At 37.1% G+C, this 21,799-nt stretch overlaps 1 protein-coding gene across 2 annotated transcripts in view; it reads right to left on the minus strand.

Moving 5' to 3' along the window:
- The window catches only part of sptbn5 (spectrin, beta, non-erythrocytic 5), a 74,316-nt gene that overhangs the window by 13,327 nt on the left and 39,190 nt on the right, over positions 1 to 21,799 (minus strand). For both annotated transcript variants that reach the window (XM_049463657.1, XM_049463658.1), the window contains 33 exons: positions 21,444 to 21,678; positions 21,134 to 21,273; positions 20,953 to 21,052; positions 20,046 to 20,216; positions 18,865 to 19,029; positions 17,595 to 17,821; positions 17,287 to 17,473; positions 16,170 to 16,370; positions 15,985 to 16,098; positions 15,719 to 15,876; positions 14,542 to 14,674; positions 14,268 to 14,413; positions 13,423 to 13,537; positions 13,002 to 13,112; positions 12,211 to 12,390; positions 11,911 to 12,114; positions 11,099 to 11,248; positions 10,308 to 10,412; positions 9,926 to 10,117; positions 8,749 to 8,904; positions 8,435 to 8,626; positions 8,226 to 8,321; positions 6,687 to 6,805; positions 6,427 to 6,541; positions 5,644 to 5,757; positions 4,568 to 4,689; positions 4,323 to 4,485; positions 3,291 to 3,479; positions 3,102 to 3,179; positions 1,899 to 2,071; positions 1,700 to 1,790; positions 520 to 666; positions 265 to 402 (listed from right to left, as the gene is read on the minus strand). In XM_049463657.1, the coding sequence (XP_049319614.1) occupies positions 265 to 402; positions 520 to 666; positions 1,700 to 1,790; positions 1,899 to 2,071; positions 3,102 to 3,179; positions 3,291 to 3,479; positions 4,323 to 4,485; positions 4,568 to 4,689; positions 5,644 to 5,757; positions 6,427 to 6,541; positions 6,687 to 6,805; positions 8,226 to 8,321; positions 8,435 to 8,626; positions 8,749 to 8,904; positions 9,926 to 10,117; positions 10,308 to 10,412; positions 11,099 to 11,248; positions 11,911 to 12,114; positions 12,211 to 12,390; positions 13,002 to 13,112; positions 13,423 to 13,537; positions 14,268 to 14,413; positions 14,542 to 14,674; positions 15,719 to 15,876; positions 15,985 to 16,098; positions 16,170 to 16,370; positions 17,287 to 17,473; positions 17,595 to 17,821; positions 18,865 to 19,029; positions 20,046 to 20,216; positions 20,953 to 21,052; positions 21,134 to 21,273; positions 21,444 to 21,678 (4,927 nt within the window). The remainder of the gene's footprint in view (positions 1 to 264; positions 403 to 519; positions 667 to 1,699; positions 1,791 to 1,898; positions 2,072 to 3,101; positions 3,180 to 3,290; positions 3,480 to 4,322; positions 4,486 to 4,567; positions 4,690 to 5,643; positions 5,758 to 6,426; positions 6,542 to 6,686; positions 6,806 to 8,225; positions 8,322 to 8,434; positions 8,627 to 8,748; positions 8,905 to 9,925; positions 10,118 to 10,307; positions 10,413 to 11,098; positions 11,249 to 11,910; positions 12,115 to 12,210; positions 12,391 to 13,001; positions 13,113 to 13,422; positions 13,538 to 14,267; positions 14,414 to 14,541; positions 14,675 to 15,718; positions 15,877 to 15,984; positions 16,099 to 16,169; positions 16,371 to 17,286; positions 17,474 to 17,594; positions 17,822 to 18,864; positions 19,030 to 20,045; positions 20,217 to 20,952; positions 21,053 to 21,133; positions 21,274 to 21,443; positions 21,679 to 21,799) is intronic.

Consider the following 21,799-nt stretch of genomic DNA (forward strand, 5'->3'; position numbering starts at 1 on the left):
AAAACTTTTGACTGGTCATGTATGAACTAAATGCATATCAGTTCATCAGTGTAGAAAGCTGTAACTCAATATATAATGAATATAAAATATAAAAACTAAAACATAAACAATATTTTTTAAATAATCTATGAACAAAAGTAAATGTTTATAATCTTATAAAATTAAATAGTGTAGCTATGAAGTATTTTTAAAATAATGTTACTTGCTAGGAAATCTTTTTCACATAATGCTTTAAAAATGTTACATTTACCAGATATTTCTTACCTGATATGCCTCCTGTAAGCGTAATTTCTTCTCCTTGCAGTTGAGTAAAAGCTGCTCCCAGCCGCTGCTGATTTCTTTTGTTTTAGCTTTAATTTTGTTCTTGGCTGGATGACCTGCATTTAGCATCTTCTCACCTTCCTGTGATTCAAACAGCATCCACATAAGATTCGGGATTATCTGAGCTCATTGTCTTTATTGCACAATTTAACATTAGAACATCTTAAATTATTACAGTGCTGGTGGATTTCACATTACCTTCGTGAAGGTCTCCACGCTGTTGCGATTGGCCAGAATCTCAGCCTCAAAGCTCTGGTGCTTTAGTAGTTTGGCTTGTAAATTGATTGGATCTCTCCAGCTTTCATCCTGAGCCACTGATTTCTTCTCATTCAACCAGGAACACACCTTAAACATGACCAGAGAATAATGTAGTCAAATGTAATGATAATAATGTTGTAAACTCTATTCACCTTATTCTGCCTGATAAATAATAAAAGTTTCAGTTTCAGTTAGTTTCAGTTTCAAAACATGGATATAGCTCACCAAAACCTCAACCTTTTATTTATATTTGACAATATTTGATTTACTTTTCCGCACTCATCTTATTTTATTGAACTGAACTGAGTTGTATATTATTTGTAGCATCGTTCTAAATTAAACTTAGTGCTGCCAAACTCCGCTAAGCGTGCCTGCAGCTTTTTAGAGCGCTGGACGAAATATTTATAAGTGAATTAATATATTTAATATTTTAATAAATTTGCCCTGGTGATAAGAAACGAACCCTTAACATATAGCTTTATATTTCTGTGAATTTTAAATGTTTTAAGTTATATATATTTGTTGGGCAGCACCAGACAGCAGGGAGACTATGTGCTTTATTTGTCCAGATAAAAATAAAAATACATAAAATGAATTTCAGTTAAATAGTAGCGAAGTGAAATAAAATGAATTTATGTTCAGTCAAAGTGCTTTTCTCTTTTAATTTTTTATTTCTGAAAATCCAGAATTTGAGTGAGAATAAGCATCTGTTAAAATTCTCAAACAGCAGAATGTCTATATCTGTTTTATCATGCTACAGTTATTAAGTGTATGTACTCAAAGCTCTGGTGTTTCAGTAGCTTGGCTGAAAATCTATCCACCTTATTCTGCTTATATATATATATATATATATATATATATATATATATATATATATATATATATATATATATGATACAGTGGTATTAAAAACATTTGGGCACCCCTGATCATTTTCATAATTTTCCTTTATAAATCATTGGTTGTTCAGATTAGTAATTTCAGTTCAATATAGCATATATCAGATGAACACGGTGATATTTGAGAAATGAAATGAAGTTTATAGGATTTACAGAAAGTGTGCAATAATTTCTTAAACTAAATTAGGGTGCATAAATTGGTAAATAAATAGTTGGCATACCTCATAGGAACCTTCTAAGAATTTCTGTAGCTGAAAAGATTCTTCCAAAGCTTTTTGTCGCACTTTGCTCAACTCCAGTATTTTTTCCTTTCTGTAGAAAAACAGACGACCTGTTATTATTGAGCATACAGCTATACTAAAAACAACACTGAACTCAGGGTTATCCAGTGCTGTGGATTTAGAACTGGCTCCAGCTCACCTGCGCTGAACAGATTTGCTCTTCTTGCTGATATTATCTGAGTCATAATGCTTTTTCCGAATCAGCTGCTGAGCATATCTCTCCACCTCTGCCACCTGCTCTAGCTGAGCTTCTGCAGAGTTCTCAAACAGAGCATGCTTTCTCTGTAGAGCCTCCACTTCAGAGAGAGAGTTCTGAAAATATAAAACATATACTCTGTACTTTTGTATGGTATAACAGTGGTTTTGGTTTTGGTATGGTAAGACTGCAAGGGACAGTTGTTACTAAGGGGTGTTTATATAATGAATCTGTACAAAAACGTCAATCATTGCTTTGTAAATTTGTAAAGTCTCATTAGATAAACGATTTTTGGTAAAATTAAAGGATTTTAAGCACGCCTAATAGTGCGAAAAATATGATAAACACAAATAGCCATAGTATAGAAAATGATAATGATAAAAGAATGATATTCACATCCATTCATAGTAGTTGTGACTAATTTTATTATTTTCTCCATTGACTGACACAACTAACTACAATATTATGTTTTACAACACTGTTTTGATTCTCAAAAACAAAGTAATACTATATGATTAATTGTTTACAGGCAAATATTCCTGGTTTGTGTTGTCTTTAAAAGATAAAAACAGGCTGTGATTTCATTCCTTATCTGTCCTCCTTCCTCTTCCAGCTCCACTAGGATGAGTTGAAGAGTCTGAAGGCTCTCGGGACAAAGGATCTCCTGAGTCTGTCTGTAGAGCAGCTCTGTGACAGGAACCTGCTACTGAAACTGCTTTACAGAGTTGGAATTTTTTGATTCAATGTTTTGATTGTGTTGGACTTGTTGAACTTGTTTTGATTGGATAAAAAGTATATATATATATTTTTTTTATTATAGTGAATTTTTATACTATGTGACCATTCAGCCATTATATCCTCAGTTAAGCTGGATTTGCTCTATTGACTCTAGCGGAAGATAATTCTAACAAAAATAAAACGGCCTGCCAACAAAAATGTCCGCTTCTTGGGAATGAGAGAATTCCAATTGCTTTGTATAAATGTATATGGGTGGCACAGTGGCTTAAGGGGTTAGCACATTTGAGATACGCATACTGAGATACGCTATACAAGTATAACTTTATTCATTCATAATACCCTTATTTTGTGTGATGTGTTTACATACTTTTGAACCTATCAGGAACTGCTATTTAAAATAGCACTTACCCCAAGATCTTCATTGGCCAGCAAAGCTTCCATGTTGCTTAATAAGCTCTCACATTGTTCAACATAGCCAAGGAATATCTACACCAAATCCCAAAAATCCAACGTCAGAAACATTTCAAACAAGACCACAAAAAAACGCAAGTTATTTATTCTTTAAAGGCAGCACACTTAAACTGAGTTATAAGGTACCTGAAGGTCAAGTGCCTGGTCCAGTTTTGCTTTTCTCTCCTCCCAAGCTTGAAGGAGTCCATCTTTAGCTTCTTCAAGTTTATTTAAGGCTTTTTTGATTTCTGCTGCATCGCTATGACCAGACTTCATTAGATTCTGTCCAAATTTCTTCACTGAATCGATTCGCTCGCCACGTGCATCTATCTCTGCCTGCAGAGACAGACAATAGAGGTTCAAGGGGAAAAAAGCAAATAATCAAAGGATTAAAGTTAGTGCTAAATGACAAGGATACTTTTTAAATGTTCAAATAAACTGCTGTCCCCATATGAGCACATTTTTTTTTGTAAAAAGTTTAGTTTTTATACTTGTTGGGTTCTAAAAATCCCTGGTAGCCAGGGATTAAATCCAGGTCCAGGAGGTTAATCTTTGAATATTGTTGTGATTAATTTAATTATTTTTTCCTTGATTGACACAGCAAACTACACTCTAATGTTTTACAACACTGTTTCGATTGTCAAAAACAAAGTAATAATATTTGATTAATTGTTTACAGGCAAATATTACGGGCAGTGGTTAGTGTTTGTGTTATCTTTAAATCCTAACCACTAAATATTGTGTTAAGTGTTAATGTACAAGATGTACAGTAAAGTGTCAATAGTGTCCAAGAGTGTAAATGTACAGGATGTACAGTAAATTGACTATAGTGCAGATAGAAATATAAAAATAGGCTGTGATTTAAAAAAATACATGAGCCTCATTCCTCATCTGTCCTCTCTCTTCTGGCTACATTGGGAGGAGTTGAAGAGTCTGATGGCTCTCGGGACAAATAATCTCCTGAGTCTGTCTGTAGAGCAGCTCTGTGACAGGAACCTGCCACTGAAAATGCTCTGCTTTGCAGAGTTGGAATTGTTTTGATTGGATAAAAAGTATATTTTTGTTTTGTTTATTATAGCGAATTTGTATACTATGTGGTATAAATCAATATATCTTCTTGTTTACAGTGCCTCAATATTGTGATATACTGAATCCTAATACTGCGTAAAAAGATTCTACCTTCCAATCCTGATGCTCCACAATAAAAGTCTCTGCTTCAGTCTTGCTCTTGGGCAAACCCTTCTTCCCAATTTCTGCAGTCTGTTTAAGAGTCCAGTCCAGCAGCAGCCGCTGATTAGCCTTAAACAGGCAGAGCTGATGAGACTCCTGTAAATGCTCCCTCCTATAATCACACATAATACAAGTAAATTTACTGTATTCTTACTATAAATATTTGTACTAAACACTTTAAAACATCAACACACCTTAATTTTACTTCTTTATCCAGCTTTGTTAAAGTGGTGTTTACTTCTCTCTGCTTCTTGCTGAGCTTGTCAGAAAGCTCAGAATGCGTCCTCAGTCGATCTTTAGTCGCTCTGTCCAGGACCTGGTTTCACAAATGTACAAAAACACACAGTAAAACTATGGTGACCCATAAGCAGACCAATTTTAGTTTTTTCTTGCACTATAGGGTGCACTTAAAATGCTTTAACTTTTCCAAAAATCATCAGTGAGCCTTTTAATCCGGTGCGTCTTATGTATAAATTTTACCAGTCCATTAAGGAGCAGTAAAGCCACTCTGCTAAAGTTAGCATTAGCATTAGCTGCTAACTGTGGTAAGCACTAGCTCCTTCGCCTTTCAGAGGTGAGAATTATTGGCTTGTAACCTACTGCTAACCTTGGCTAGCACTGCTGGAGCAGCATTAGTATTAGCCGCTAACCTCGCTAAGCACTAGCTTTTTCGCCATTCAGAGATGAGTATTATCAGATTGTAGCCTATGCATTTACCATGTTTAAACAAGATATGCGGAACAAACCAATAGCTAACATCGCCCTGGCTTACCAGAACACTCAGAGTTCCTCAGCGTAGCACTGTCGGGCAGCATTACCCGCTAATTGCTAGCGGTTAGCCACTAATGCTAATGCTTCAGTCTTAGTGCTGGAGAAATTCAGGAATCTAAGCTTACTGTAAATACAAGGAGGTGCTTTACTCACCCAAGTAAACACCTACATTTCAGGAGAGAAATCTGTGTAGATTAACATCCAGCGCTCGTTTAACTTTACAAGAAAGTATTTTTTTGTAAGAATTACAGCTTTGTTTACTTAGCTCAGCTTTACTTAACTTAGTTAGCTACTCCCTCCGCTTTATGTATGAAAATAGACCAGAAAATAGACATTGATTGATATGTGCCTTATAATCCAGTGCGCCTTATAGTGCGAAAAATACAGTAACACAACATGCATTGTCTCCTTGCATTGGAACAATACATGAAAATACATTGTAACATAAAAAGCATAATCTCAAACTGTAATCTCTGCATGTTTAGTTTGGTTCACTCACTGCGCCTCTCTCCTGGATCACTTGAACCTCCCGTTCCATCTCCTCATGTCTGCGTATGAGGTTCTCCACGCTCTCCACATCCTCTCCACAGCTCTGACCCTGCAGCAACAGCATCTGCCGAACAAGAGGAATACACCATATTTCAAATTATTATGCAAGTGGTATTTTTCTCAGATTTTCCTAAATGCTAATTGAATGTTTAATATAAATATAAATCCAGTTTTATTCCTATATATAACAAACCTGGAAAAAATGAAGAGACCACTTCAGTTTCTAAATCAGTTTCTATGATTTTGCTTTTTATAGGTTTATGTTTGAGTAAAATGAACATTGCTGTTTTATTCTATAAACTACAGACAACATTTCTCCCAAATTCCAAATAAAAATATTGTCATTTAGAGCATATTCATATTCATAAAGTTTTAAGAGTTCAGAAATCAATATTTGGTGGAATAACCCTGGTTTTTAATCACAGTTTTTAATCATGCATCTTGGCATCATGTTCTCCACCTCCACCAGTCTTACACACTGCTTTTGGATAACTTTATGTGTAGCACTCCTGGTGCAAAAATTCAAACAGTTGAAACCAGTTTGGTTTGATGGTTTGTGATCATCCATCTTCCTCTTGATTATATTCCAGAGGTTTTTTTAATTTGGTAAAATCAACGAAATCATAATTTTTAGGTTTAAAGTCTCTTAATTTTTTTCCAGAGCTGTAAATACAAAGGGAAATTATCTACACTTTCTGGGATTTAAACTCTTTTAAATTGAAGACACTCTTACCTTTTCATTCGCCCTCTCCCTGACCTCCTCAAGGTCACGGATCAAAGAGTGAACTTCCAGTGCTCCCTGTAGTTTCTTTTTATAGCTGCTCAAATTTCCATGGAAATTATTCCATCTGTGACCAGGGGCAAATACAAATTAACACATTAACACGATTTCCTTTACTATTATTGCAGTTAAAGACAATGCAGTTAAAGACAATAAGACAGAATTCTATAATTAAATATATACAATTATATAATAGATATTAATGAAGATACCTTTCATTAAGCTGCTGCCTGCGCTTCTTCACAGTGACCAGCTCATCAATGTTCTGCCTCTCTAGTCGAGCTGCCAGGCTGTTGATGGTCTTGATGTGGGCGTCATCTACAGTCACATCCTGAAAGTAAATACATTTTATTAAGGTCCTACTCAAGGATTTAGAGTTTGCCTTTGCAAAATGTAAATAAACTGAAATCTTAACATGAACTTATTCTAATTTACTTCTTTTAATGTGTCCCTTCAGCAGTGGAGATTATATGAGTTTATAAACTGAAAAGCAAAGGCAATTTTAGGGGTTTAGATTTGTAATTATTATTAAAAGTCAGTCTAAAGCACTTAATAATTTGTTTCCCTTCACAATAAGAATTATTATCAATGGGTATTTTAACAGAAACGCATTTTTACCACATACAGTATAGATACATGAGAGTGAAAAAGCTTATATTAAGCATGATATGTATGATTTTTTTTGCTGTACTTGACACTGTCCTGCAACATTAAAATCATCAATCATGCAAATTGAATTTGCAAATTGAATATGCTTAAATGTTACATTGTGCAGCCCAAATTTTGAGCATTCTCAAAATTTCAATCTATTGTAACTACAAAGGTAATAAGCATTAAATTGTGGAAAATATTAAAAACACTTATAAGGCTTTTCCTCTGAAAGACCTCCATATACATAGAGCGACTCCATAAAGCGATTATGCTTGCTGATTAGAACAATGCATTTTGTGTAGATATATATTTGCATATTGGTAATTATACCAAAGTTAGTTACGACCGTGCAGTGTGATTGGCTGAGAGACATTCTATGAGTGCCGTTATCAGCTGGTAATGCACTGTAACCGAAGCTCTCGGTGTATTACTCCGCTACATATAGGTAACCTAGCATATGATGCAGCGCTTACAAGCCAAACAGCACAGCAGCTACAAACAGAGCAGCAATGGAACTATTTGGAACTGGTGGAGTTTTTAGAACCAAACAGACTGTATTTTCACATCCTCTTTAACTCAAAATCTTTTTTTTAAATAAACAGTGATAATGGAACTGTGGTATAATCACAATAATACACTCGAGGTTCGTGCTATAACGTGTAATATTGGCACTGCTGTGCTGATCTATGGTACATGTTTAACACTCCCTATCATGTATTATTGCTTAATTCTCTTGATAACAAGAACAAACGTTTGTTTAATAGCACACCTCCAATCACCCCTAGCATTCAAAAATACAGAATTTTAGCCGATGCTGCCAACAGGCTTACAATGCTAGTGATAGGGGCATAGAGTTGCCCATGCAAAAAAAAACACTATTTTTACACCATTAACAAACTCAAAGTACGTCCAAACTTCATTGAAAGAATTCTGAGGGCCCTGTTTCCCAATTTTACCTATTCTAACATTTTCAACGTTCACAAAGCCTCAGTATTTTACCAAAGAAATGTGGAGTTCTTTGAGGTTTGTAAGTTTAAGACAATGATTTTTTTTAATTCTGCAAGCAGAACTATAAATTAACATTACATTTAAGTACTTACTCCAAGGCTGGAGCTTCTAAATTCACTCAGTTTCTTTAATATTTGCAGGCCGTGTTCATAATCCTCCCCAAGATCTCCTACATTAATCATTACCTCCTAAAAAAACAATACAGAAATAGAAACAGGAGATGCACCTCATTTTAAATACTGCTAAGTTTAAAATTATATTTATTTTGATAACAGATACTGAAGCTTTTCCTTTCTTTTACCTTCTGCCGTATCCATACTTCAACCTGCTCCACTTTCTGTAGGAACTCCAGAAAGTCACGGTTGTCCTCTAGAACTTTCCCTCGGGCCGAGACGGCTTGTTTTAGAGCCTCCCAGTGAGAGATCAGAGCAGAGACGCTCTGTCGCACTTCTTTAGACCTGGGGTGACGAAGGGAGACCAGTTCATCTCCTGTCTGATGGAGGTCAAAAGAAGCAGGACAGTGTTAGTTTAAAGAAGAGCTGTAAAATAAACTGTTAGTAGAGTTTTAACACAAAATTAACTATACAGTTTTAAGCATTATGCAACAGCTTTTACCTGCTGAACAGATTCGATGATCTTGCCATGAGCCAGAATCTCGGCCTCAAACACCTGGTGCTTTTGCAAAAGCTTCATTTTGGTCTTTAGGTTGCTCAGGTCCACCTTAGAATCCTCTTGCAGCTTCTGCATGCGCTCTGATATCCATTCCTCTGCCTGAAGCCAAAATTACAGCACATTTCTCACAAATGTAAAAAATAAAAAAAGCTACTTAAGTATTAGATTAGAACATTACTCAAATAGAGCTGTTATTCACTGTACACCTGTAACTCTACTTCTTCACTACTTTACTTTAACTGATGCTCTCAAACACATTAAGGCAAGAGGCAAGAAATTCAAGTAATTAACTCTTGATGAGTTCAGCACAGCTGTTAACTGAAAGCCTGAATTCCAGGAGACTCTACCTCATAAAACTGACTCAGCCAAGATGTGCAAAGGTGTCATCTAAGCAAGGGTTGTTATGTTGAAGAATCTTCAACATAAAATATATTCTGGTTTGTTTAACACTTCTTTCTATACTAAATCATTTTATGTGTTTTTTCTTCATAGTTCAGATGAGTTTAGTATTACTCTACAATGCAAATATTAAAATAATGGAAAACCACTAAATTTTTGATGAAAAAGTTGAAACTAACAAATGAAACCAGCAAGTAACCATATATCAGCCATTCCTCCATTTACATTAAAATCTAATCGATCTTTTACTGAGAGTAACTAAAATAAATGATTTCTCCCAAAAGGTCGATATATGGTTATTCATAGGAAGTGCTCAATTGATTAGCTTGCAGTGGAGATGGTTTATAGCACCTTGTATAATTATTGGCACCCCTAAATAAAAGCCTTAAAAAAAGTTTGTTTTTTTAGCAGAAGCATAATCTTACTCTGTAAAAAAAAAGCAACATTCAACTTAAGTGAGTAAAAGAAAATCCTGACTAAGAAATAATTATTTTTCATTAAATTACCACACATGATTTCATTTAAAATTTCCTAATGTGTGATTTTTTCCACCAAATAAAGGCACTTTAATTAAATCTTAGACTTTTTTCTTTTGTTGTATTTTTATTAGAAGAATTTATTAGAAGACAAAGAACACTTCTTTACCAGGGGTGCCATTATTATATTATAATTATGGAGGGGACTGTAGGCAAAAGTAACATGGTGAGATAGAGGAAATTACCTCAGAGGCATCCCGGTTGAAAATACAAAGAAGCTTGGAGATCTCGAGCTCCCCTCTGCGTTTCTCTGACAGATCTTTAATGCGCTCCCTCCTCTCTTTGAGACCTTTGAGTTTGTTTTTAATGTGGTTGGATTTCTCTCGTGTGACTCCACCTTGCCTTAAACTATCGGCCGTCTCCTGAAGAGCAGTCATCTGTAAACAAACACAACATTCAATTGCTATTCTTGCAAGCAGCTAAAAGATCTAGAAGTTTCCAAAGGCTGGAAACTTTATGATTTAGACTAAAACAACATATTTATGAAGCAACGCACAATTTTTTAAAGAAAGTACAGATGTTGACAATTCTGAACATTGATTTAAAATTTCATAGAAGGAACCGAACCTTGTCTTCCTGACTTCCAAGAAGTTTTTCAAAGGCTTCATGACGTTTGATTAGAGTGTCTGTCTCATCCACCGTCGTTCCCAAATCACTGTTTTTCAACTGAACCTGAAAAATAACAGTTTGCTCTTAATAATATACTCCATAATTACAGTTCAGCATATCTATTTCTAATTTGTATCATAAGCATCCTAATTTATACTAATATACATCAGCTCACAGACGCCTTGTGCTGATCAACACCACCCTAGAAGTGATGAGGGGAGAGAGCGCCATCTGTGCCCTCTCGGGGCTCTGGCAGCTGATGGCAAGCTGCATGACCAGGATTCAAACCAGCAATCTCCCAATCATAGTGCCAGCACTTTGGCTAGACTGTACACAGTTTAGCATATCTTAAATTCAAAGTAAAAACATGATTTGTAAATAGTAAGAAGTGTAAGAAGTGCAGCTGAACACTTGATATGATATGATATGATATGATATGCCCTCCTGATGCATAGTTTAAATATCAAATTAAACAAATCAGCATACACTCTGGTTTTACCATGTTAAAAACACAACACCTTTTAAAATAGCCCCCTCATTTCAGGGCACCATATTAAATGTTTGGTACATGTTCACAGTTGTTAATAGTTTCATTGGTGTGTTCCATTGATTTAATAGTGCATACAAACAAAAGTTATGCTTCTTTCTAAGCTTATTTTAAAAACTAGCCAACCAAAGTCTAAATGAATAGAGCCTTAATAAGGCCGACTAATAAATATACATGTTGTGTTGTTTATCTAAGCTCAAACCTCTTGTGAGTTGGTGATTTTCTCCATGTTTTCAATGTCTCTGTAGAACACTTGCTCCAAGTAGGTGTTTTCCAGCCATTTCTGCTTTGATTCCCAGTTATCTGTCAGCTTTTCTCTTTCGGCCTGCAGAGTTCTCAGTTTTTCTTCAACCTGATAGTCAAAAGGTACATTCTTAATAAACATATGTTATACAGTAGTGTAAAAAATTCTTGATTAAAATTTCAGTGCTAATCTATTGTGCTTTATTGTATTTATAACCTCCTAGAACCTGGTGTCCACATGTGTGGACATCTCACTTTGGGTTGTCTAGACCACAACACAAAATCTTGCTCTACAAGGGCCTGGTTTCCACTTATGAGGCCATTATATATGGTCACATGGTGGTGGCAGAAGAGTTTAACACATGACAGTTTCGTTGGAAGTTCTGGTGTAAACAGGAGAGTTGAGGTGCACATTGAATTCTGTCGGGATTTGATCAGCCGTGGTTTTATGTTTTTTGGATACAATCCGGGTTAGCACCCGAACATCCCTTTCAGACAGCTTCCTCTTACAGCGTCCACAGTTAATCCTGTTGGATGTTGCTGGTCCTTCTTGGTGGTATGCTGACATTACCCTGGATACAGTGGCTCTTGATGCATCACAAAGACTTGCTGTCTTGGTCACAGATGCGCCAGAAAGACGTGCACCAACAATTTGTCCTCTTTTGAACTCTGGTATGTCACCCATAATGTTATAGTGTGCATTGCAATATTTGGAGCAGAACTGTGCTCTTACCCTGCTAATTGAACCTTTACACTCTGCTCTGCACTCACCTCACTGGCATTAGGAATGTTGTTCTCCTGCAGCTGCTGACCCATAGCTACAGCTTTGGCATAAGTTTCCTCGCGAGCCACGATCTCAGCCCACAGCTGCTGATGCTGGAAAAGCTGCAGGTCACATGTGGCCACGTCACGAATGGATTCCTCCGCCTTCATTCCATTCAGGACTTGAGAACACCACAGAAAATAGTCCTGTACCTAAAGAGCCAGAGGGAAAAGTGGCAATGAAACTGACTGGGTTAAACCAGAGTTCTGTGAAATATAAGAGTTTAAATGTCAGAATGCAGATATTACAGTGTTGAGAAAGAGGTAGCGCTGTTTGGCAAGTCGGAGCTCCTCCTCCCTCTGCTCCATGGTCATGCGCAGTTTCTCCCAGCTCTCCACCACCTCCTGCTGCTGCTCCTGCATCTTAACCCTCAGTTCTGTGGAGCACAGGTCTAGAATCGAGTCTGCTGCATCCAGAAGCTCCTGCAGCTGAAAAAAATACATTAATACCAAGAAAACCACAATCAGAAACCAAGACTGTGAGGTCAAATACTATAGGTCTCTCTGAGTTGTAGATGCATGCTGCACATAAAACACTCTTCCTCATCCTCCATTGTCTGCAGTAGCTAAAAAAAGAAAATCCTCAGAAATACGAGTTGTTTAGAGAGATGTTAGTTTGTCTACGTCAACTCATAAAAATGTATGGCCTCGCCCACCTCGGCACAGGACCGCCCACAGGCAGCGCTGAACTCGGGCTGCAGCAGAGCCGACATTGTCAGCTAGAGCTTACAGCTCTGTAGCTTACAGCTATCTAGTGTAAGTAGTTTTTGGTTTAAATTGGATCTCCGGTTGATTCAGCATTTTACAGTGACCTTAAATATACACTAGGGAAGCATGGTTTGACAAGACAGCAGAACTCAATAGAACACTGGTCAAAGTAAGTGCTGTTTCCGTTGGATTTGATGATATACAGCGGACCCTGGGGCTTTGACGTGGTGAAACTACCCAAGTGTCGATTCACCAGGTAAGAGTTTAGTGGCATTAAAAAAGAAACTGGAATGAAAAAAGAAATTCAGATCATCATTGGACGTTATCAGTACCTGCTGCTCATGTCCAGCCAGCTCATGCACCAAAGCTTCATGCTTTCTTATCTGCATCACCACACCTTGAATGTCTTTGGCAACATCCTCAGGAATGCTTTTGTACCGATCCTGTTGGATTTCAGATAGGAGGAATGGAAAAAAAAGTGTTTACTGTTGCATAAATAACTAGTACATTGGGTTAATGACTTAAAGTGTGGTAAGAAAACATCCCTTATTGCACTACTACACCACCTTCACCAGCATGGGTCACGGTAAACTGAATCATTCCCTGGCCCATTTGCGAACTCAGCACCCCCGCCAGAAAAAGCACCTCCTGCTGCGCTATTGCTGCCTTCAAGTCCTCCTCGGAAATTCATACTTGGTTGAAGGTTGTGATTACGTCTCTAAAGTACTTTAAAGTACTATTTGGTTGATTTACCTCTATGTGTCCCAGAGCAACAGTCAAGTCTTTGTACACCTTGTGACATTTCCCAGACTTGTGCAGGTTCTCTTTTCGCTCCTTGGACAAATGTTGCAGCTCCTCCCATGATTCACTGACAAAACAATGAAAAGACCCAAGTTTTAATTTTACAGAAGAGCATTGCTTTCTGATTAACAGTTATATAATCAAATTACAGTTAATCAAACAAGGCAAGGCATGATGCCACACAATTCATAGATTGGGGAATATGTGGGGAAGAAAAAAGCAAAAGCTATGGATGGTCAGTGGACAGATAAACGGATGGGAAGCAGTATCACCAAATCCAAAACATTGTTTCAGAAAAGGCTTTTCACATGAATGACAAGTATCACAAGAGACATACACACCTTATACAACAGAGATATATATATATAAATATATTTAATATATACAACCGAATAGAAAACCTCTGGAATATAATCAAGAGGAAGATGAATGATCACACGCCATCAAACCACCAATACCAAATATTGATTTCTGAACTCTTAAAACTTTATGAATATGAACTTGTTTTCTTTGCATTATTCGAGGTCTGAAAGCTCTGAAACTTTTTTGTTATTTCAGCCGTTTCAGCCATTTTCTGCAAATAAATGCTCTAAATGAGAATATTTTTATTTGGAATTTGGGAGAAATGTTGTCTGTAGTTTATAGAATAAAATAACAATGTTCATTTTACTCAAAGATAAACCTGTAAATAGCAAAATCAGAGAAACTGATTCAGAAACTAAAGTGGTATATTCCATATTTTATGACGTGTATATTTTCTATAGACCTGGTTGTTCATGTTGTAGTAAAACTGGTACCTAAGTATCCCCTGTGTCTCCTGGATGAATTTTCTCTCAGGATGGTTGTTTTTGATGAGTCTGCGAGCCAGCTCTTCACACGTGTGCATCTTCTCAAAGCCCACGTCTAGCTGCTTCAGGAACACCTCAAACCTCGCCTGTAAATGCTGTTACAGAATAGATGACTTAATGTACAGTATAGCAGCTACATTAAGTAGACGATGTAAGAAGACATATTAATGCTGATGATTGCTTTAGTCCTTTAGAATATGATAGACCTGACCAATGGTCTTACCAGTACATTCTCATAATCAGACCCATAGTCTTCAGAGGAGGCAATCAGCTGCTGTTGAGTTATCCACTCCTCCAGATCTGAAGACTCGCGCTTAAATTCATGCAAGTGAAGGGTCTCCTGGAGTCTTTGGTCTCTGTCGGAGCAAAATTAAAGAAAGCATATGAATTTTGGTAACACTTCACTTTAGGCCAGTATTAATAAGACTACATGACACCTACATAAGTGCTTCAAGACTACTGACATAAACATTTACAGTGCTGTGAAAAAGTACTTGCCCCTTTACAGATTTCTTTTGTTTTTCCTTTTTTTCATCCTTACAGTTTCATAAAAAAATCAATCTTTAAAATCAGACAAAGATATTCAATTTTTTGAGTAAATACAAAAAAGTTTTTAAATGAAGATTTTAATTTTTGAAGGGAAAAAAGCCATTCAAACCAACCTGGCCTTGTGTAAAAAAAAGTTAACAGAAAGTCAAGTCAGTGTTAATGACTCAATAATAAGATAGAGACTGGGTAAAAATGGTATCCATAGCCATATCCGTACGGGTTTAGTTTCTCAGGGGGGACGTCTACGAAAAAAATAGTTTTTTTTAGGCATCCTCGATCACATGACTTTGTGTTCAGTAGCTCCTCCATTTCCACTCGCTGTTGTGTTTTTAACGTGGATCTCCATGGAAACGCTTGCCCAAAGCGTAATTACACAAGAATTTTATCCATTTTAAGTCAATGATCCAGAATGTCATGATACTAATAATAATTCACTCCAAATATCTCCATATATATCCAGAATAAAAGTAAAATACATGATACTGGACAGATATATAATCTCTATGTATAGTCTCTAATAGATATACTGTATAATGGGAAATGAGAACAGTGTGAATTTTCTGTTTTGCTTAAAACAGTAAAAAAGTAGTACCCTGATGTGATAATTAGGGGTGAGTGATATGGCACGATATTTCAGGGTATAATATTGTTCACGATATTTAAGAATGTTAGAGATATTGTTGCGTACGATACACCCCTGATATTTAGGTCATTAGTCATGAAACACTTATGTAGGTGTCATGCAACCTTATTAATGCTGTCTTACAGTGAAGTGTTACCTAATTATTTTATGTAATGCACATAATGTGATAAGACTAATAACAAAATGTTTTATTGATTCACTCGTTCACCTGAGGCTAGCTGAGCGCTGTAGTTTACTAAGCTGAGTTTTGATTGGGTTGTAGGATCTTTTTACTTCCTCCAGGCCCCAGGTACGCACAGCCTGGTCCACGCTGGACTTCAGCTCATCCACCTCAGCGGCTAACACCTCAATCTGACCCTCCACAGCCTGCACAAAAAATACAATACCCAATGAATATGGGCAGATTTAATTATCCATTATCCACAACAATAATCCATTAACACAACAAGCACATGATTACAGCATTCTACACACCTGATGCTGTTTCATAAGACTTTGTGTGGCCAATTCATTCTTGCCGTAGTCAGCGCTGACCAAGGCTGATGTTTCAGACAGGCGGTTCTCCAGCTCGGCGCACTCAAGCAGGATCTGTAAATAGTTATTAATTACGTAATGCCTTATATAAAGATGTTTCTTCTCTACAGAAGAGGATTTTTTACCTGTTCTCGCACAACCGCTTTATTGAGATGGGCAGAGCGTTTTTCACAGGCATCTTCTAGCTCCTCCCACTCGGCAAGCAGATGGTCACACCTCTGCTGCACCTTTCGCCCATCCCACTGGCTGGACCTGACCATAGCCTGCCCTTTATCCAACACACGCTGAAGATACTGGCTGTGGGCGTTGACCTCGGCTTGAAGCTCCTAGTGTGGTTTAGAAAAGCCATAATCTTGAAAAAGAACTAAAGTATATTGTACGAAAGTTATGACACAAAGAAGACACTGAGTATAACCAATAACCAATCATCATTCACCATTGACATTGCAATAATTACCCTCATCATCATTTTCACACCATTTTCACGCCTCTCCCTCTTTCTGATTGCTTAATTCCCACACCTGTTTATGTTTGTATAAATAGCCCTTTGTCCCTTTGATTCTCTGCCGAGTATTATCTAGTTTTCTAGCTCTGTTACGACGCGTTTTCCTTGCTTTCCTGCCTTCTTGATATCGACTCATTTCTGCTCATCGTTTACTCTATTTTGTCTAGCCCTATTGTTCTGCAGTAGATCTTTAGTTACCGACCTTAATTTCCTCTCTGACTACTCTCTTGCCTTATTCCTATACTCCTAATTGTTGAACCGTGTACCGACCCTGCTTTTGGCTCACTACGTTCTGGTATGTTGTTATTTATTGCTGCCCTTTTGTGCCTCCAAACGAAGACACTTTGGTCACTTTGGTCATCTCCACCACTTACTTACGATCCACTGCCATTCTGAGTCACTCTATGACTGTTTCGCACAACTACCCACTAGGTTTTATTCCTGTTGGTTGGTTATCTCTGGATGAAATTATTTGTTTTGACAGTGAGTGCAATCAATGACCAGAAAAACAGATCTGGTGTTGGTGTACAGACAACAGCAACCAGATTTCTTACAAGTCATGGAGCAAACGTGGCTCATTTTTGCCTTTTTTCATCTGGTTCTGACTGCAGTAACTCACAGGTGGGCAAGATTTGGCCCAAAATACTACTAAATACTAGTTAGAAATCTCAAATTTTTGGACTCTTTTAAAAGCCAACATTTCAACATTTCCAACTGTAGATAATAGATAACTTCACCTTGTGCTTCTGTAGAAGGTTGATGGCACCAGCCAGGGATTTGCCATAGTTACTGGTATCTGCTAAAGGCTGATGTTCAGCGATCCAAGTAAGCTCCAGGTCCACATCATGGTAAAAGCTGAAGAGAGACACATCCGCTTCCAGCTGGCTTCTGCGATGATCTAAAGGCTTTTGTAGAGATTTAAATCTGCCAAAAAAAAGGCTTAATCAACTGACCAATAACTTCAATCTCATTATCACACAACATAACTGCACCTTACATAAAAGGAGAATTTCTGCAAAAATCAGTCTCTCACAGGGGAACTCACAGTTTCAGGTAGGTGTCTGTCTCATGGAGGATTCTCTGTGAATCAAAGTGGTTCACAGCCAAGTGTTTGGCACGGGCGACGATGGAGTTGATTTTGTCCGCCAGCTCCTGAGCATCCTGCTCCAGCTGCTTGTGCTCCTTGAGGAGCTGTCGGCTGGAGCGAAGGTCATGGCCTCTTGCTGCATGTTGCAGCATCCACTGAATTTCATCAATTTTCACTTTGGCGTCCTGAAAAGAAGAAGTCATACAGTCATCATTATGTCTGAAATGAGGAGCACCAATGGGGGAAAGGTTCAAATCTCCTTATATATAAGATATAATTACATTCACCATACTACTAATGTATACACACATTAAGTGAGGGGACACTCGTGCCCTGTCCTCCAGCCACTCTACCATTCACAATCATCAGGCTAATATATTACCCCTAGTTAGGGCCTTTCTAAGGACTGCCCACTCTTCAGTAGACCAGCAACTAATGCAAAATTCACACCTTTCTCATTTCCTATTAAATATCTACTAGAGACAGATTATATCTGTCCAGTATCATTTATTTTAGTTTAATTCTGTATATATGGAGATATTTGGAGTTCTGTTACAAATCTGCTAAAATTCTTGTATTTTTTTTGATATCTTTATTTTTTTGTCATATCGCCAAGGGTATCGTTATCACGATAATACCATGAAATATCGTGATATTATTTTAGGGCCATATCGCCTGTGGGTACGGCTTCTGTTTCTAGATTTTCTTTTCAAAACGATGGAATTTAAATGCCCTTCAAATGTCCAGAACATTGCCCTTTAAATGTGGAAAGTGCTGCTATTTAGTAAGGAAATGGGTATTTTGTTATGTTTGGGCACTTTTGAAGACGCAGGCTAAGTTAAGTGTAAACTGTGTGAGCGACCCCATTACCCCTCTCTCATTGTGTTTTTGTCCTCAGTACTTTGTGTAGTGCTACTAATTAACGATTAGTCGACAATGAAAATTTGGAGTCGACAAATTTTTATAATCGACATTGTCGATTATATCGACTAATCGTTGCAGCCCTACTTTTCAGACAGTGCCTTTTTTATATCATGCTGATAGCTGACAGCTTTCCTAGTTTGTTTGAAAGACAAGAAAGGAAATAACTAGCCTTAGTTTTCTCCCTCTGTTTAGTGTCTAAGTAAAATAAAAAATTGGTCTCTTAAAGATACTCGTTTCTGTCTTTCAGATCCTTGATATAAACTGAATGAAAAAGTTCTGATTCTCAGCAGAAACTCAAACTCACCTGAAGCAGCTCCATGAGTTGCTCCTGTTGGCCAGCTTGTCTTAGCTTATCTCCTCTTTCCGTCATCTTCCTCTGGAGCTCGCTCCACCGGCCCCGCACCTGTCGAGATTTCCTCTGGATGCTCTGACTGTTGTAGTGATCTTCAGCAACCATCTCTTCTCCTGCCTGATAATGAGCAAAAAATACAAATTTCAAATGCTTATAGAACTTAATCGGAAATGTATTTACACTTCTGTAAATCTTTATTGGATTTTTTTGGTTATATACTGTATACTAGGCTTTACTGGGAAATAGAGCTTAGATCGGGCCCAAAATATCCAGTTAGACCCGGCCCGAACCCCTGCACCTTCTGCCCGAGCACGACCCGGCCCGCCAAATAAACTATCAATATGAGCCCGATTAAAGCCTGACATTTTTTGAATAAGTAGAGCGTTAAAACTGAGCTTTTAAAAACATTTTAAGGCTGTTTGAATGAGTGAAATCTGCTCAGAATGATGTTTATTACCATTGCAACACTGAAGAAGCATAGACCTATTATTTAAGAATGTGATAAAGAAATTAAAAAAAGAACAATGTGAACAATGATCCACAGCACTGGCCTAAACATTGGTAAAATAGGCTAAAAGAATGATGTCTGAATGACTTTCCTCTAATGTAATATAATTTAACATTGTTTAAGAACAGAAAAAATAATTTCTAAACAAACACATTTTTTTTTATATTGAGCTTATAGTCTATGTGCAAAAACATAAAAAAAAGTAATAAGGCTATGCACTTGTGCAACTTTTATTTAAAAAAAAAACTGTTTAAATTGTTATACTTTGCTATATTGTGATTATCACGCCTAACTTTATATAAAATAATAATAGCATTAAAAAACAGAGCCCGAATCAGCCACAGGAAAGTGGTGGGAAATTTATCTGCTTATATATTTACTGTTGTGCTCAGTAATAAAAAAAAAACTTGTATTAGAATACCAAAAAATAAGAAAATTAATATTAACTTTGTGTTAGCTTCTCCATTCTCAAAGCTCTTGTCATGCAATCCCAGTATTTAGTTGATAATTAATTTAAGGAACTATTAAGGATTTTTTTTTTATGTAGTAACTCATAACATGATTATGCTGTATCATCATATATTAGGGAGAAACGGTGAACTCTGGATGCTTTGAAGCTAAATACCTCAATTAGTCTGTCCAGGCGAACTTGATTGGCTTGCATCTCTTTCTCTGCTGCCTCATGTCTCTTGAGTTTGCGCAGGACGTTTGTAGGATCTCTGTACGACTCATCTTCAGCAATCTTGAATTTCTCTTCCATCCAAAGAATCAGCTCCTCTGCGTCTCGGTAAAACTCCTGTAAATTGATAAAGACACTATTAAAAGTGGTGCATTTATTTGTGTATTTGTGGTTTGCTTAGTGTTAGGTTCTTTGGTTTTAAAAACGTGTAGAAAATTCAATTGGAAGTCCGGAGTTCAGTGACTCAACAACACTAACTTGCATATTTATGTCTATGGGTCTTATTTTAGCGATCTAAAGGTGAGCCGGCAACCATGCCACGTCTTTGCTATCGTAACGACGGGAAAAGTAGGTGTTGCACGGCTCGAGAAATGCAAAAGTCATGTATTAAATCTTTATTTATAGTTGTGCTTTGGTCATAACATGCAACAAACCAATCAGTGGGCAGGAGTGAAGGTGTCAGAATCTACTGTTCACAGAAGATTTCAGGAACAAAAGTACAGAACTTCACCAGAAGATGAAAACCACTATTAATGAGGTGAATAGGAAGAACAGGCTGGAATCCTCCAAGCAGTACAAAGATAAGCATATAGACTGGGGGAAATAAGGATCTGCTCATGATACCAAACATACTAGCTCATCTGTGAAACACAGTGGAGGTAGGGTCATGATTTGGGCTTCCATATCTTAAATGTTGAAATGTTGTCTCATAATCATCTTTTAATGTCAAACCCAAGCAGAAATAAAGGGATTGGCTTCCTTATTTTTTCTTGCAGCCTTAAAGTGAGTATTTTAGAAGAGATCAGTAGTCACCTTTTTTTTTTACCTAGACTTATATAATCCCTAGCATTACCTGATATTTTTTGGAGGCTAATAATTCCAGTCTTCTTTGTTTACAGCTTTCTTTGAGCTTTCTGTTTCGTTCTTCAATGGCTCGAGATCTTTGCTGAATCCTGAAAAAAACAGAATATTATTTTATCAGCAATTCGATCAAAAGAGCCGAAAAGTATAAATGAAAGTAGAGTTCTCCTCACTGTTTAGATGCGAAGTGGCGTTTGTCAATGAGCTCTTGGCTTCGGTTTTGAAAGTTATCGATCTGCTGTTCGAGAGCTCTGAGCAAACTCTCAATTTCCTCTTGTCGCCCGAGCAAACTGTGAACGCTGTCCACAGAGTCCTGCACACAAACAGCACACGCAAATAGCAAACGTCTATAATAGACTATTCAGCTGATACTGAATAAGAAAAGTTGGTCAATAAGGTACAATGTCTTGTCAATAACGTATCCTGCTGCAGTTGGCTTTAATTTAAAATTTTATTTTCCTTTTTTTCAAAAGCACAGCTCACCCCAAGATCGTTAATTTTGAGCCTGGCTTCATGACCGGATATCGTCGCGTCTATTCGATCTGCTTCTGTGTTTAGTTTCTGGAGTTCAAGTGTTTGTTGCAGCCTTTTGTTTCGACTAGCCCACAGTTTGTCCAGCTTATTCCATTCATGGTTTAACTTTGCCAGTGTTTGCTGCACATCCTTGCCCCCAGATGATGCTTCTAAAGAATTACCCAGCTTTTCCATGGCTTCCAACCTGAACAAATACAGATACAGGCAAATTTCAGTTTTAAATTATTAGCAGCAATTAGTGCTGCTAACTTAATAATTGCAGGGTTTAAGAATGTTCAAATGTTCAAAACTTTACTGAGCAGAAT

Source organism: Astyanax mexicanus, chromosome 14, assembly GCF_023375975.1.
Source record: "Astyanax mexicanus isolate ESR-SI-001 chromosome 14, AstMex3_surface, whole genome shotgun sequence".
In the NCBI taxonomy this organism is placed as follows: Eukaryota; Metazoa; Chordata; class Actinopteri; order Characiformes; family Acestrorhamphidae; genus Astyanax; species Astyanax mexicanus.